This window comes from Populus trichocarpa, chromosome 17, assembly GCF_000002775.5.
Source record: "Populus trichocarpa isolate Nisqually-1 chromosome 17, P.trichocarpa_v4.1, whole genome shotgun sequence".
NCBI lineage: Eukaryota > Viridiplantae > Streptophyta > Magnoliopsida > Malpighiales > Salicaceae > Populus > Populus trichocarpa.
Window position 1 is genome coordinate 8,324,604 of NC_037301.2, and position 16,410 is coordinate 8,341,013.

Sequence of the window (16,410 nt, forward strand, 5' to 3'; positions counted from 1 at the left end):
GGCTCAAAAATAAAAGAGAGTTTTGTGAAAGTCATTTAAGACTTAATCACAAGAGCTTAGGCTCAAATTTTACAAGAATCCTTTAAAACTCGATTGTAAAAGTTCTTTTAGAATCAAAGGTAAAGAATGATTTGTAAGAGTCCTTTGAGACAAAACCATTATGCCTCAAATAAATCTATAACAACTACAATCCTTCTAACCCATTTACAAGATATTGATTTCAACCTTATTCCACCTTAAAAAATAAATATCAATGGCTTCATACCTCGAGGTTACCAGACAACGGTGTAGACCCTAATAATTTAAATATTTCATAATCATTCACAACAAATCAACAATCAATTAAAAAATATTAAAAATAATAAGTGATAGTTCTAGACAGTGTTGACGCGTGGATTCAAATGTTGCCATTATTGCCAACATGTAGGATCACATGTCTTTGTTGTTGGACTGTATATCTTGTTAGATTTAGAGCATCTCTTTTTTCTCTTTCTTCCTACACATGTAATGAGTTTCACTGCTACTTAAGAAAGGATATAAACATCAGGAAAAAGTTGACCCTTTTCTTATTCTTTCTCTCTTTACCAGTTCATCTACTTTTCCTCTCTCTCAACATCTTATCCATTAAAGGTTTGGTAGCAGCTACTGTTATTGTTGGTGGGTACTATAATGGTCAATAATAAGGGGATGAGATGTCTTCATCCATGGGCGTGAAAGAGCTTAAAGGCTGCTTGGTGTCAATTTGAAGAGAGAAAGGTGATGGATTATTGTCAATGCCATTGAGATGGAGAAGGAGCTAGTTTGGTCTGTTGGCTACTAATGTTATTGGTGATGGAGGAGAGTGTGGTAATTGGTGATGGTGAGAGAGATATGTGGGCTAGGGTTTTCTTTCTACTGTTCTTCTTTTTTTTTCTTTATTCTATATTTTTTTCACTTCTTTTTCTCTCTTGATTCTCTATATTTTCTTTCACTCCATTTGTTTTGCTCATTTTAAAAGGTTTCTCCTCCTTATCTTTTTTTTTGTTCCCCCTTTATTTCATATTGGTCTTTTTACGCCCCCCCCACTTTTTTTTCTCTACAATTCACCTATCTTTCATATTGTTGTACCCTCGCGGCGGAGCGGCGATCCTCGATTGATTTCGGGGTCTTTTGTTTTATTGTGAATAAGGGAGTCGCCACCTAGTATTATGGTTACTAGGAAACCTAACTGGTCTTTCAGAGATTCTAAGGCAAGGGACTGGTTACGTAAAGGGAAGGTATTAGCACCTTTAGTACGCCCTACCTAAGATAAGCTGCTTGGTGTTTGATTTGCCTTATAATTGTTATGGTGTTGGTGTTTTCCTAGGATACATTTTGCTATGATGAATGGATTTGAGCTGAAAGTTTAAAAAGAAATAAACCTTGGTCAATGTGGATCACACCCTTAGATATGTCTACAAAGTACCAAGGAGAACCAATGCAGATCTCTTGAAATCTGTGTTTGATTCAGACTAAATTTATTAAGATAGCATTCCAAGGAGATTCCATGTGCTTTAAAAGCTCATTTTTCCCTTAGTATTTCAAGAGTTTTGCGACTCGTAAATCATAAGGAGGAGGGAGAAAAATTTAGAAATATAAGGAAATTCAAGGCGCTTTAAAAACCTATTTTTACCTTAGTGTTCCATACTCTCACGGCTCGTAAACTATGGAATCAGAAATTGAAATGTCCTCAATTATAATCAAGGCTTCTTTCAATGATGTGCGATGACTTATTATTCCTAGAAAATTATTTTGGATATTTACCACTTAGGGTTTCTTTATCCAAATATTAACAGTGAATAATAACAAGTTATTCCCAACAATATTTTGGATATTCATCCCTTTGGGATTTCTTTATCCAAACATTAACGGTGAATAATAGATGAATTCCCCCCAAAATAAGATTTTTGTATTTTTTGGAATATTGGCCAATACCCTTTGGAGTTTTACAAACATGTTGTAAAATCCAGAAATAATTTTTGTTGTGTTTAAGAAATCCATGCGAAAAACATTTTTCAAAGCTTTCAATATTTTTTATAAAAAAAGAACATTCAAAACATGTTAAGATATTGGCCGTATGCAACACACAAAAATATTTTATATATTTTCTTTGTTAAAAACACAAACATCACCTTTAATCGCAACTAAAGTTAACAAACCACATATTAGTCAAATTCTTAAGACTTTAATAAATCAGTTATTAAATCTTAAAAAATATATAAAAACATGTTCTTATATTTTCACAGGAAATACAACTTGATTTTATTTGTCCTTCAGATACTTGACCATATACAAATTAAAACATTAAATTATTTTTTTTATCTTTTTGATTTTATAATTTAATAACATAAAAAAAGTACAAACACACACACACACACACACATCCCTTTTTATTATATTTTTTTTCATACACCCATATATAATTACATGTTAAACAAATACAGAAATTAAACAAAACCACTAACAACAATTTAAATCCATATTCCAGCACGTAAAAATTACAAAAAAAAAGACCCTAAAAAATCCAGGAATTGCAGGGGAAGCCATCTGGACTGTAGGAACAGTGGCGGCGTGTATCCTCCACGCGCCGCCGCAAGAAAAAAACAAGGACAGGGTGGATCTGACTTGGCTTCACCCATTCTTCCTTTCCTCGCCGGCAGTGACCTGCAACAAGAAAAAAGAAAACGCAGGCAGTTGATTTTAATCCATTTCTGTCCAGACTGTTGTATTTTTTTTTCTTTTTAGATCTATTAACTTCTGTCTTCTTTCTTCTTCTCAGTTTGTTGTTCTTTCCTTCTTCTCCCGGTGGCAGCTCTTGAGGTTGGGCGGCGGCAGCGGCGCTGGATTCGGGCTGTTTCTTTGGCCGTTGCTATTGGAAGCTGAAATTTGGTCTAGGTGAGCTGGCTAATTGGTGGTGAAGGAGATCAGGAAAGGGAGATGAGGAAGTGCAGTGGGCGATCTCTGTGGTGTGCTGGGAGGCTGAGAGTTAGTGGCCGGCTGCTGTGGGGAAGGAGATGGGGACGGCTGTTGGTTTGGGAGAGAAACAGAGGAAATGGGGAACCATGGGTTTATGGGAGAAGGCCGAAGTAGATGGGGAGAGGCGTGGGATTGAAGATGAGTGTCGCTGGAGGCTGCTGGTTTTCCCAAAGGGTGGGCGGCTGGCGTAAGGAAGGGACGACGTTTGTGGGCTGTTGGATGGAGAAGAGGAAGGCTTGTGCTGGTTCACGAGAGCGAAAATCAAAAGCAGGGAGGGCGGCTCTGTTTTTTTCTTTTCAAAGGGAGGGAGCGACCAGAAGAGGAAGATGAAATGGGTTTAGGGTTTTTTGTGTTTGGCTCCTCTTTTTTGAAAAATTGCCCCCTTTTGAATATTTTTCTCCCCCCAGTGCATATGGTTGGAGGTTCACTTATATAGAAAATCTCTACATATGCTATTTAAAGAAATATTGCAATAATTATTGCAGAGATTGTCTTCTATAATCAGCATCAACAAATCCTATATATATGGTATTTTATATTGCAGTGATTTTTTCCATAATCAGCACGAATCAAATCATATATCTATGGTATTTTATATTGCAATAATTATATATGATTCAATAATTATCTCCTTGACACATTGCTTCCTTAATATTAGCCCTAATGCTTTATGTTATCGCCACATGTAAACCCTTATTATTATTTTATTTTGAAAAATTTATCAAAACGTGGGTCAAAAATCAGGTAGCAACACATATTATCTTATCTAGCAATACTCTTATTCTTTATTTCTTATCCCTTCATTCTCTAGAATCTTCTACTAACTTTTTTACTTTCTTTTAGATTTTATTTTGATTATTATTATTTTTTCTTTTTTCTTTATCTTTATTTGTTTAGGGAAGGGGTTATCACCATACTCAATAAGCTCTTTCTTTCTTTATCTTTGATTTTCTTTTCTCTTTGGATTTTTTTTTGTAAATTTATTGATATAAAAATGACAAGAAAAAAGGTCAAAATTTATGAAATGAGCATAATTATCCAAATTGCATCAAAAACACATTTTTTAGAAGTTTTTGTTTTATAATTGTTTTTGAAATTGTGCTTGAAACAAGAGGTCAAAATTGAGTTACAATAGCTGCCATTTCTTTACAATACTTGTGATAAAAAAATCTATAAAAAGTTTTTTTCTACACTTTGTTTAGTAAGGTTGTAAAGAAAATAAAGCTGACATGAAAAATATTGAAAAATAGTGAAGTAGAGAGAAAAAAAAAACCTCAAGAATTGAGATTGAAAGAATCATATGAGATCCAAATTCAAAAAAGCGATGCTTGAGGCTTCAATTTGCATGAATCATCTAAAATTACAAAAATAAAGAAAAAAAATACAGGAGTCCTTTGAGACTTAAAAGTACAGAAAAATAATAGTTATGAGAGCCTTTATAGGCTCCATATCATAAAAACATTTGCAAGAGTTCTCTTGGACTCAAAGGTAAAGTAATATTTGTTAGAGCCCTCAACTCAATATCATAGAAAGATTTGCAAGAGTCCTCTAAGACTTAAAAGTAAAGAAATATTTGCAATAGCCATCATAAATCAATATCACAAAAATATTTGCAAGATTCATAACGGCTCAAAAGTATAAAAAAGATTAGCGAAAGCCTTTTTAGGCTCAATATCGTAAAAAGATTTAACTTGTCATTTTATCAAGTGATGAACTTATAATGATTCTCAAAATAGTAATTTTATAGAGTAACTAGCTCGAATTGATCTTCAACCTATCATTTTATAGAGTTCCACACTCAAAAAAAATTTCAAAATAGTTATTTTATAGAGTTACGAAACTCAAAGTGCATTTCAACCTGTCATTTTATAGAGTGATGAACTTAAAGTGATTTTTAAAATAGTCATTTTCTAGAGTGATGAACTTGAATTGATGTTTAACTTATCATTTTATAGAGTGACGAACTCGAATTGCTTTCTAAAATACTCATTTTATAGAGTGATGAACTTGAAGTGCTTTTTAACATGTCATTTTATAAAGTGATAAACTTGAAACTATTTTTAAAACAGTCATTTTATAGAGGGAGGAAAACAATGCTTTGTAGCATGTCATTTTATAGAGTGATGAACTTAAATTGTTTTTCAACTTGTCATTTTATAAAATGTCATACTCGAAATGATTTTCAGCTTCTTATTTTATAAAAAGACAAACTAGAGGTGCTTTTCAAAATACTCATTTAATATAGTGACAAACTCAAAGTGCTTTTCAACCTATTATTTTATAGAGTTACAAACTTGAAGTGCTCTTGTATCAATCGTAAAAGAAAATACATAAGTTATATGCGACTAAAAAATAAACAAACCTTGCTAGGTTTGAATTCTCTAGAGTCTTGTTGGACTCATATTAATTGAAGTTTTATTACACTCAAATTTTCCAGAGCTATACTAGGCTAAAAAATAAAAGTTTGGAGGAGCGTTGCTAAGCTCAAAAATAAAAAAGCAACCTTACCATATCCAAATTTATAGGAGCTTTGCTAGACTCAAATTTGATGGAGCCTTCCTAGGCTTACAAAGAAAAATAAACATTAGAGGGGTTTTGAAAGGATTAAATTAGTTGAAATATTACAACAATTATATATAAAAGAAATTGGTTGCTTACTTATGATAGATATAGGCATTCTTTTCAATGTTCAACTTCTTTTATTGATAATTGAAAGTAACTGATCTCTTTTTTGCTAATATTATGACACTGACTCATTGTTGTGCTTAAGTTTTATTGGTTACAATATCTGTTTGGATGTTTATGTTATTGTGATAGCTTTACAAAACCATGTCATTCCAGCATTATAGACAGTTACATTGTTGGATCTTAATAACCTTATTTGCCTACTATTATGAGAAACCTCATATTATTTACGACTTGTGAATGATTAATTGATTCTAATTTGTGACTTGCCCCCCAAATATAGTATGAGGGTACTTGTTGACCATTACTTGCTCTTCATCATCATAAATGAAGAAGTTATGCTCTACTACTCATAACTTCTGAATGATTTGATCAGCTCATCATTTGATTATCATAATTTCCATGGATTCTTTCAAATAGAATTGCCCCTAGCTGATCTATTTGTGTTCATATTTCTAATAGACATAAAACGATATACATGCATCATCATCATTCTTTCTATGAACTTTTAAAATTCAGTCAATTAGATAATTATGTTGTAAAACATGTTTTCATGCAATTATATTTCTTGGTTTGGGACCCATAAATTTTAATAATCGTGTTCGTTCATATCCAATTATTGAAATAAAATCATTAAGATGTAAATTTGAAAGTTTTTTTTATCAAAGAGAAAATTAGATTTCTTTGATTAAAAGCCAAAATATGTCATTCAAGTTTTATGATGTAATTTGGGATGTTTTTGTCAGCATGTGACAAAATGAGTGTCGTTGGAATTATTGGAAAGATTATTTATTCCAAAAAAATTTTCTCTATTAATGGCTTAAATTAATTGTCTAATAGATGGATGATAATTTTAGAAAGAAAAGGTTGGATTCCGAAAGGAGAGTTTTGACTATTTTTTATATTTTAAAAAAAGCATCTTACTTATATTATGTGATCCTATCATTTTTTATTATTATTATGAAACCCATGATTCAATGATATAAAGAATGATATACATCACATAGGCAAGTCATGGTTTTGTTCGACAAATATTTTTCTTATCATTTTAGAGGCTAAAATTTAACAACACAAGTCAAATTATTATTATTTTTATCAGAAAAGGTTTTTAAAACACATAATATAGGATAAGGTTTGTGTCTATAAAAGATGAGATATAAAAGGTTCAAAAGGTGTTTAAAGGCTTAAAGACATTCATCTATAGAGATCTTTTAGGCTTGCCACCTTAATTTTTACTTTTTCATGATTGGTCTTACTAAAATCTCAATTCTTCAAGTTTTATCTTGTGCTTTGCCATTAAACTTTTGTCTTTAATTTTGACTTCATACTATCATTGGGGATGCTTTGGAGAGTTTTTTGTCTTTTTTTTAATCTCTTTCTTTGTTCGTTAGCTTTATTTTGTAACACTTTTATCCCTTTCACATTTTTCTTATTTCTTTTTATTCAGAGAATCTCAACAATTGTATAAGAAATTCCAAAACATGTGTTTACTGTGAAGGGTGATCCTAATTCATATTATTATCCAAGAAAAATATTTAAGGCGTAAAGGAGGACATTAAGGGATAAATTTTTATATGTGAATGGTATACCAAAGATAGCCTTTCTTCATTTCAAATTAAATTTGATTAGGTTGATAAATCTTAACCTTATTCACTATAAGATTTCACAGTTTTACCGACGGAAAAATTCCGTCGGTGTATGATTAGAAGTTCGTCGGTGATTTTTTTACCGACGTCATCACCGACGGAATACGTCCGTCGGCTTTACCTTCGTCGGTGATTCCCCATTCCATCGGTATATCAGTCGGAAAAACAAAAAAACCATTTACCGATGGTTTTACAGACGGAACGTGCGCGCCAAAAAAAAAAGATTCCCGCTTGAAATATACCAACGGATTTTCATTCCGTCGGTGACATTGTAATTACTGACGGACAATATCTGTCGGTACATCGGTCGGTGAATGTATGAAATACCGACCGAATATGTCCGTCTATAAATTTGTCGGTACTGGTGGAAGCTACTGTCAAATGCCAACGGATTAATTCTGTCGGTAAGTCTGTCGGTGAACGTTTAAAATACCGACCGAATTAATCCGTCGGTAAAATCATTGGTAATAGTTTTTTTCTTAATTTGTTTTTTAAAAATTATTTAGGATATATAATATAAAACTATATAAATTAATTGTTATACAAACCAATTATGCAAATAAAATTTTTATTAAACATAAAAAAAAAAAAAAACAAAGTTAAATAATATTCATTACAAACTAAATATGTTTCAAGAAAAATATTAAATGAAGTTTTAAAGGTAAATAATGTTGATTACAAATTAATATAAAGGTGGAGCTGGAGGAGGAGGAGGAGATCCTGGAGGAGGCTGGTGGTTACACGGCCAAAAAATATTAGGCGCACATGTTCCACTATTTGACATGTTCATGATTATTTCGCGAAGCTGTTCATAAGCTGCTTTTTGTTGTTCATGAGCCGCTTCATACTCCGCTTTTTGTTGTGCTTGAGATGCTTTGAGTTGCTCAGACTCCGCTCTTTGTTCCGCTCTGAATTGTGCGTACTCCGCTTTTAGGTTATCGTATTTCTCGGTGAGCTGAGCAGTGTGTTGCTGCAAGGCCACAAACTCCTTAGATTGGGAGCTCGATATTGATTGGGAGCTCCCAACGGTTGAAACACTACGGGTCGACCGCAAGTTGTCGGCCGTAGTGTTGGAGAGCCCGTAAACCCGATTTTTATCGGGTCCACCTGACGAGCCAACCTCCATCCACAAATCCGGATTGAATTCCGGATGGGTCAAAGTATCGTCCCCGTATCTCTCCCTCAACCGATTATTATACGTCTCCTGAAAATAAAAAATAAAAAGTAATCATCATATTCAATACAATAAACATAATAATTTACAAAATAAAATGGTTGAACAAACATACCACGAAATGTTGAGCACGGTTATCAACGAACTGTTGCGTCCCCTTCTGGCGGTCTTGACTCCGCACATGCGTCTCCACAAACAGCTCCATCGGGCTCGGCTCACGTCCAAGAGACGCAGCCTATAATGAAAAAAGATATATTAATAACAACTGAATTTAACGATATATTTCATTTAAATTAATCTTACCATCCGTTTCGCATGTGCAGCAAACGGAACGGAGCCGCCAGTGTGCGTTGTCACCCCACCATGAATTGGCCGATTCCGGTTGCCAGCACCGGACTGTGAGCGTCGTGTGAACCGCTCAGACGTCACGTGCTCAAGATAGTGCGACCATATATCTTTCGGGATGTATATCGGTTTGAAATCCCTCCAAACTGCAACATCGTTCCAGCCTTCGAAACCCCTATCCCTCGCGATTTTTTTGTGCTTCATACCAAAAATCACGCAACCTACTTCACGCAACCAAAAATTACATTTCGAAACATAAATTTTTGTCTAAAAAAAATCCTGTATTGTTTTCGATCTTACCTAGTTGCCGCGTGATTTTCCCACACCCTCCTCACAACAGTGTTATGCTCACTGTCCCAGCAGAATTTGTGTTGTGTATAAATAAACAAGTTTAAATAAAAACAATAATTTATTTACAATTATATTAATAATTTATTAGAAATAAGCTGAAAATTATAAATTAACACCAACCTAAAATCTGCTAAACCATGCATTGATTTGAGGCATCCATTCAGGATGCTTGGATATCTGACTCCATTGAAACAATAGAATCTCCATCGACGATTTAAACGCCGATGATATTACTCGGGCGCCTTCAATGTTTGTGAACCTGAAAATAAATGAAATAAATTCAATAGTGATTACTTCATAGATTATGTTGTAATTTAAAAAAAAAACTAAAACCTTAACAAACTTACATTGAAAGGTCGTCCTTCCACTGTGCCTCGTACTTGCGGGTAAATTGATTCCGCTGTGAAGGCACGCCGCCTCTGTGCTGTGAAGTACCGCTGGAAGAGGCAGCATCGGTTGACGGCGCAGGTGGTGTAGGTGCCTCTTCTTGAGAGGCACCTAAGGAAATATCATCCTCGCTGCTAGACGAACTCGCTGCGACCCTACTTGAGCGACCAGCTCTGGTTTTTGTTCTACTCATCTACACAATTTTATACAAATACTTATATAATTAAATTCAAATGTCAAAAAAAAATTCGACAGCACCTCCCTTATACCGGATACTACCCAAATCCACAAACCTGCACATATTAACAATAGCCACAACCAATTTACCCAATCTATACTACTTATTCCAACATATTCAATTACTAATCCTAAGGTAAATTCAACATTAAGAATTACAATTCAAGTAATTATTCAATAATTATTCCAATACAACAAAACAATAAATTAAAAAAAAAAACTCTAGAATAACAATCAAAATAAATGGAAAAAATTAAACACAAATCATGCAATAATAGAGTAAAACTAATAATTATTCCAACATATTCAATTACTAATTCTATGGTAAATTCAACATTAACAATAAATATTCAACAAATTAACTACTAATAATTATGCCAATACAACAATAAAAATTATTCAATAAATTCAAAAAAAAACTATAGACATTAGCAATGAATTATGCAAAAAAAACTATAGACTTTATCTACATTACAAAAAATACACCAAAACAAAAAAAATAACCAAAAAAAAGCAAAAAAATAACATTAAAGTAAAATAAAATAGAGGAAACACTAACCTTTTAAACTGATGAAGATGATGAAGAAAACTTGCTAGAGATTGGAGGTGAAAGCTTTGAAGAATTGAGAGGAAAAAAATCGAAATCTTAAGGTGAGAAACGAAGGAGAAGAAAAAATAAACTGAACAGGCGGTCAGTTGAACTTATATGGCAGTTTTACCGATGGATTCACCGACGGATATAAAATTAATTATTATTTTAATTTATTCCGTCGGTGATGTGTCAAAAATCCATCGGTAAATTTTGAATTTCAAACCAATTTTTTCAATGACCCTCCATATTTTTCGTGGTCCGTCGGTAAATCCGTCGGCAATATGACGCGGTCAAAGATGCATTTAATGCGCAACCCTTTGAAATTCGCGCAGTCCGTCGGTAAGTTTGTCAGTAAAATTGACCCGCCGACAACATACCGACGGATATAATGTCGTCGGTGTGTCCGTCGGTGATATGGTGGCATTTCAAGTAATTATTTGCGAACTCTCTGTGAAATGCCAACGGACTTAAGACCGTCGGTGTGTCCGTCGGTGATATGGTGGCATTTCAAGTAATTATTTGCGAACTCTCTGTGAAATGCCAACGGACTTAAGTCCGTCGGTATGTCCGTCGGTAATATGGTGGCATTTTAAGTAATTATTTGCGAACTCTCTGTGAAATGCCAATGGACTTAATTCCGTCGATGTGTCCGTCGGTGATATGGTGGCATTTCAAGTAATTATTTGCGAACTCTCTGTGAAATGCCGACGGACTTAAGTCCGTCGGTGTTTCCGTCGGTGATATGGTGGCATTTCAAGTAATTATTTCATTTTACAAAATATATCATCCATGATCAATAATTATTTCAAGTAATTATTTAGTAATTGTGGCAATTCAACTAATTATTTCAAGTAATAAATATTTTATGTTTCAAAATATATCATCCATAATCTAAATTACATGAAAAAAAGGGTTTTACATAGGGCTTCATTTAGGTAGTTAGTCAGAATTTTCTTCTTCTTCGTCATCAATTGAATTGTCATCACCTTCATCGCAATCTTCAATATGAATATCATCTTCTTCATCGATATTTGCTTGTCCGCTAGAGCTCAAAACAAAATTCAACTCCTCTGCGTCAACATCAACAAGACTATCATCGAAAATAAAAAAATTTGAATTTTCTTCCAATTCAATCGAAGGAGCAACTCGATATGGTTCAACCACCTCACTAACTTGAAAGACTTCATCTCGCACACTTGTGTCTTCGTTCTCATCCTGAACAACCTCGACACGACCCCGGGGTTTCGTTTTTAAAACGGACAACCAATCCACTCTTGATCGATCCTTTCTAAATGAAGGGGTGTATGTGTAATAAACTTGTTGACATTGCTTTGCGAAAACAAAGACATCGTTTATGTTGCGGAGTCTAGCTTTTGAGTTGATTTCGACCAGACCATAGTGCGGATCAACTCTGATTCCTCTGTCAGTCGTGTCATACCAATAGCATTTGAATAAAAACACTATATTCTGCTCGGTATGATATTGCAGTTCGACGACCTCTTCTAATTTACCATAGTAGTCAACTTCTAACTCACTACTAGTGGATCCCTTAACACAAACACCGCTGTTGTATGTCTTTCTTCCTTGCCCGTATTCTTTAGTATGGAAAACATATCCATTGACAAAATACCCGTTGTAGCACTTACATTTTCTTTCAGGCCCCAGGCTTAGTGAAGACAATGACTTAGGCGCACTCCTTCCCATTTGATAAACCTTGTATGTAATGTACATCAATAAATAGTAAATGAACGAGAATCTCGTAATGACATACATACGTACAGTAATTTTGCAAGTTAGAATGAGTTTGTGATAGTGCTTACATGTGTTCTGAACCACGTGGCAAACTGCTCATCTTGTAATTGAAAGATCTGGGATTCGGTCAGCTGTGAGTTATTGGAGAGCAAATATTGTCGATGTTGCCTGCAAGTGATAATGATTGTATGATATTACAATATATAATTAACAGTATATTACTAACAAAGTCTAATTAGTATAAACTTACTGAATAAAAGGTCTCAGCTCATCACAGTTAAATAGAACATAGTTGTGTGCCTGTTTGAACTCTATTTCCGATAAATATCTTCCTCTTACGGCATTTTTAGGTGTGGGTCGTCCAGTATTGGAGAATATTGACAAGTTCCCACTGGAAGGCACTTCACCGCCATCATCATGCCGTGGAACGCGATTGATTCCCGTTCTCAGATGAGGTTCGAAATAGTACGAGATAAATGTTGAGATCTCCTCAACAATATAGGCCTCATATATCGAAGCCTTAACATACGCCTTGTTCTTAACCTTTTTCTTGAGATTAAACAAGTACCTGCATTGAAATATTAATCAAGTATTTTCAATTAAGAAAAACATATAAAATACTTTTATATATGAATTACATTGCAACAGTAATATCTAACCGTTCGAATGGGTACATCCATCTATATTGGACCGGTCCTCCAGCTTTTGCCTCGAACGGTAGATGTATAGGGAGATGCTCCATTGAGTCAAAAAATGATGGAGGGAATATCATCTCAAGTTTGCATAGTGTCTCGACGATATTCGTTTGAAGCCTCTCAATGTGATCAACATTCAACTTGCTGGAGCATATATCTCTGAAGAAATGACTGATCTCCGTGAGTGCATCCCATATTCCCTTTGGCAACAAATCACGAAAAGCTAATGGGATGAGTGTTTGCATAAACACGTGGCAGTCATGACTCTTCATTCCATACAATCTGCAGTCCTCTATATTAACCAGCCTTGATATGTTCGATGCATGTCCATCCGTAAAACGCAGACTCTTAAGCCATTTGTAGACTAGCAGTTGTGCGTTTTTCTCTAACGCTAAGTTTGCTCTTGGTTTTGCGACCCGTGACTCATCATAAACCAACTCCATATTTTTACGGTTACAGTATAAAGCTATATCCAATCTAGCCTTGATGTTGTCCTTTGTCCTCCCCTTCACATCCATGACGGTGTTGAAAATATTCTCAAACATGTTCTTTTCGATGTGCATGACGTCAAGGTTATGGCGGAGCAGATTGGTCTTCCAATAAGGAAGCTCAAAAAAGATACTTCGCTTTACCCAATTATGGGTCAAACTAAAACCAGGAAACTTTTGCTTACCTGATTGAAGGCCAAACACAATGTCATCGTACTCTGAGACAACATCATGCAATTCTTCACTAGAAAGACGCGGGGATGCAACATCTTTTTCAACTCTGCCAACAAAGAAATCTTTTCTGTTCTTTCTGTACCTGTGATGAAGTGGCAAGAAGCGACGGTGACAGTCAAAAAAAGAAGCTTTACCTCCATTTGCTAGCATGAATGCCTTGTTGTTTTCCATGCAGTATGGACATGCGAGTTTCCCATGCGTGCTCCAACCAGAAAGCATTCCATAAGCTGGAAAATCATTGATAGTCCACATCAATGCCGCCCTCATAAGGAAATTTTGTTTCCTCGATATATCATAAGTCAGAGCTCCGGAGAACCACAACTGTGCCAACTCATCAATCAACGGTCGAAGACAAACATCTATATTCCTCCCCGGGCTTCTTGGACCGGGTATGACAGTAGATAAAAACATGAACTCCGGCCTCATACACATTCCCGGTGGCAAGTTATAAACTGTGAGTATGACCGGCCAACAAGAATAAGGAGCAGCAAATGACCCAAATGGGTTGAATCCGTCTGTACACAACCCAAGACGCACATTCCTTGATTCAGCTGAAAAGTGAGGATGTCATGAGGTTAATTTCAAAGAAGAAGAGATGGGATGGGTAAGATCATTACCTGAATTCATACTATTTATCATTATTTATGTCATTAAATCATCTGATTCTATCTTAGACATAACTGTATTATTTTAAGCAATATTTTTCTTTTTAAGGTTTATTAAGGATGGAAAGAATATTTTAGGTTCTTTTAAATATAGAACTAAGGCTCTTTTTTAGGTTTATTGGGAGTAGAAAATGTCATTTTGGGTTTCAAAAAGAGGAAATACCCCATAGCATTCACATGACATGTCTTGGAATTTGATCAATTTTGAAAGTTTTTTAAATAAATTTATCATTATACTTCCAATCATGAATTAAAATAAAATGTCAAATATTACTTTCATATAAATATCTATTGATTTCAAACTAACAATAAGACAGAAAAAGGCATAATTCATTAAAAAACACAATAGAATCCTAAAAGATTCAAAAAGCAAAGTTTTTTAATATGTACAAAAAGCAAAGTTTTTTTAATATACACAAAAAGGGTAATATAATTGTATTTGAAGGTTTGAGCACCCGTTTTCCAATAGTCATGATTTTTTTGCCCACTCAATCAAAAGCCAAATTACACCTATCTATTCACCTGTTAGCTATATGATTCGCTTAACATCATATCCTGATTGTCCTTTTTAGTTGGCCTTAAGCATTTTGGTGATTAAGTTTTTTTCACCATTTTTCTCTTAAAATTTTAACAATCCATGATAAATGAAATTGTTGATCTATTTCTTAAACCCTTAATGATGATCAATGGAATGACCCATGACTCCTTAATGATATTCACATTTAGAATTTATATTGTACCATTTAGGGAAAGGTGATTTGATGATTTTAAATGGTCGAGGTGCTAGTTAACAGACATTTACAAGGTGCTGATAAATATTAATGAGTGGAATTTAAAATGAAGATGATTATTCATGGTGTCCATACAAACTCTTGTATATTGCAAGTGAGTGCAACTATATGTTTGTTCATCGCAAAGTAATGGCCTCCTTACCATACTAGCCGTCAAGCTCAAGCTTGTCTTGTACCATAGAGGAAAAGGTTAAGAATGAAGGTATCTCCAAACCAAAATTTTTTAGAGATCTTGTTTTATCAAAAATAAAATGAGGGTGCCATTGTTGGAGGATAATGACTTTGCCCCCAAACATCTAAGAGCCCTTCTCAAATATTACTTGCATCTATGTCTCCATCTAGAAACAAAAAATCATAAACCCATTAGTAGTGGTTATTACTTTCTCTAGACCATAATTCTACCATACTTTGTTGGCGATAGTGTTAACAACAATGTATGGCATTTTAAATCAAGGGAAGAAACCAATCATGCATCGGTTCCATTGTTGAGAATTTTGTGTTAGTATCTCCTCAAAGATCTTTAAGCAGGTTCTAACCTGCAATTTAGGTATGGAGTTGACACGACCAAAAGATTGATGTCTTCTCTCAAGTGTAGGAGTGTCGAAGTAAGAAATAACTCTGCAAGACCGGGGTCGAACCACATGGAGGTTAACTATATAAATTATAGTTAATAATAATAACAACAACAACAACAACAACAACAACAACAACAACAATAATAATAAGTTAAAGAGGACTTTGAGATGTAAGATTAATGTGAGGAATAAACACTGATAAAAACAAATGTCAAGGTTAGAGGATCCACTAATGGTATTTCAAACAAGTATAATATAAACTCTTTTTATTACTCAACTAGAAACCACACACAAAGGAGGTTCCAATCAGATGATTTGTCATTAATAGCTCATTATAAATTGTTAACATGATCATATTAATTATCTTATTTAAGTAACACCAAACTTTTAAATACTGTTAGGAATTCATGATGTTAACTTATGTGAACAACAAATCAAGTTCCTTTCATAGCACATGTGTAGGTTATACCATACGGTTGGGCTATGAAAGTGTCAAGCATTTGTTGTATCAAGTGTTATACAACGCAAATCTAGATTAACCATTTAACAAGCAAGGTATTAAGAGTTAATGACATAAAAATGATAAGACATGTTAATAGCAAGTTGTTTAGGATATAAGCATTGAAGTCCATATTGAGTTTATATTATACTTATTCTTACACCATTAGTGTAACCTTTTCACCTTGATATAATAAACTTAGCTAAACATATTGAAGAAGGGAAATATAAATAAACAAGATAAGAATATAAATAAAATACAAGTTAACTAAGTAAAGGAAAGGAAATGAAAAGCATAAAC

At 34.1% G+C, this 16,410-nt stretch overlaps 1 protein-coding gene across 1 annotated transcript; it reads right to left on the bottom strand.

Moving 5' to 3' along the window:
• Positions 1-2,649: 2,649 nt before the first annotated feature.
• Positions 2,650-13,182, bottom strand: LOC127904534 (uncharacterized). The gene is made up of 3 exons (XM_052448716.1): positions 12,823-13,182; positions 12,659-12,731; positions 2,650-2,682 (listed from the first exon to the last, which is right to left on the bottom strand). Exons 1-3 carry the CDS (start codon positions 13,128-13,130, stop codon positions 2,650-2,652), a joined length of 414 nt encoding a protein of 137 aa, XP_052304676.1. The 5' UTR covers positions 13,131-13,182.
• Positions 13,183-16,410: the final 3,228 nt, after the last annotated feature.

What these genes read in the sequence shown, in the direction of transcription:
- LOC127904534 (XM_052448716.1), bottom strand. Translation starts at nt 13,130, where the DNA reads ATGAAGAGTCATGACTGCCACGTGTTTATGCAAACACTCATCCCATTA. An exon ending in TGGATGTACCCATTCGAACG is followed by an intron (nt 12,732 to 12,822) that starts GTTAGATATTAC and finishes ATTTCAATGCAG; the next exon opens with GTACTTGTTTAATCTCAAGA. An exon ending in CGATATATGAGGCCTATATT is followed by an intron (nt 2,683 to 12,658) that starts GTTGAGGAGATC and finishes TTCTTGTTGCAG; the next exon opens with GTCACTGCCGGCGAGGAAAG.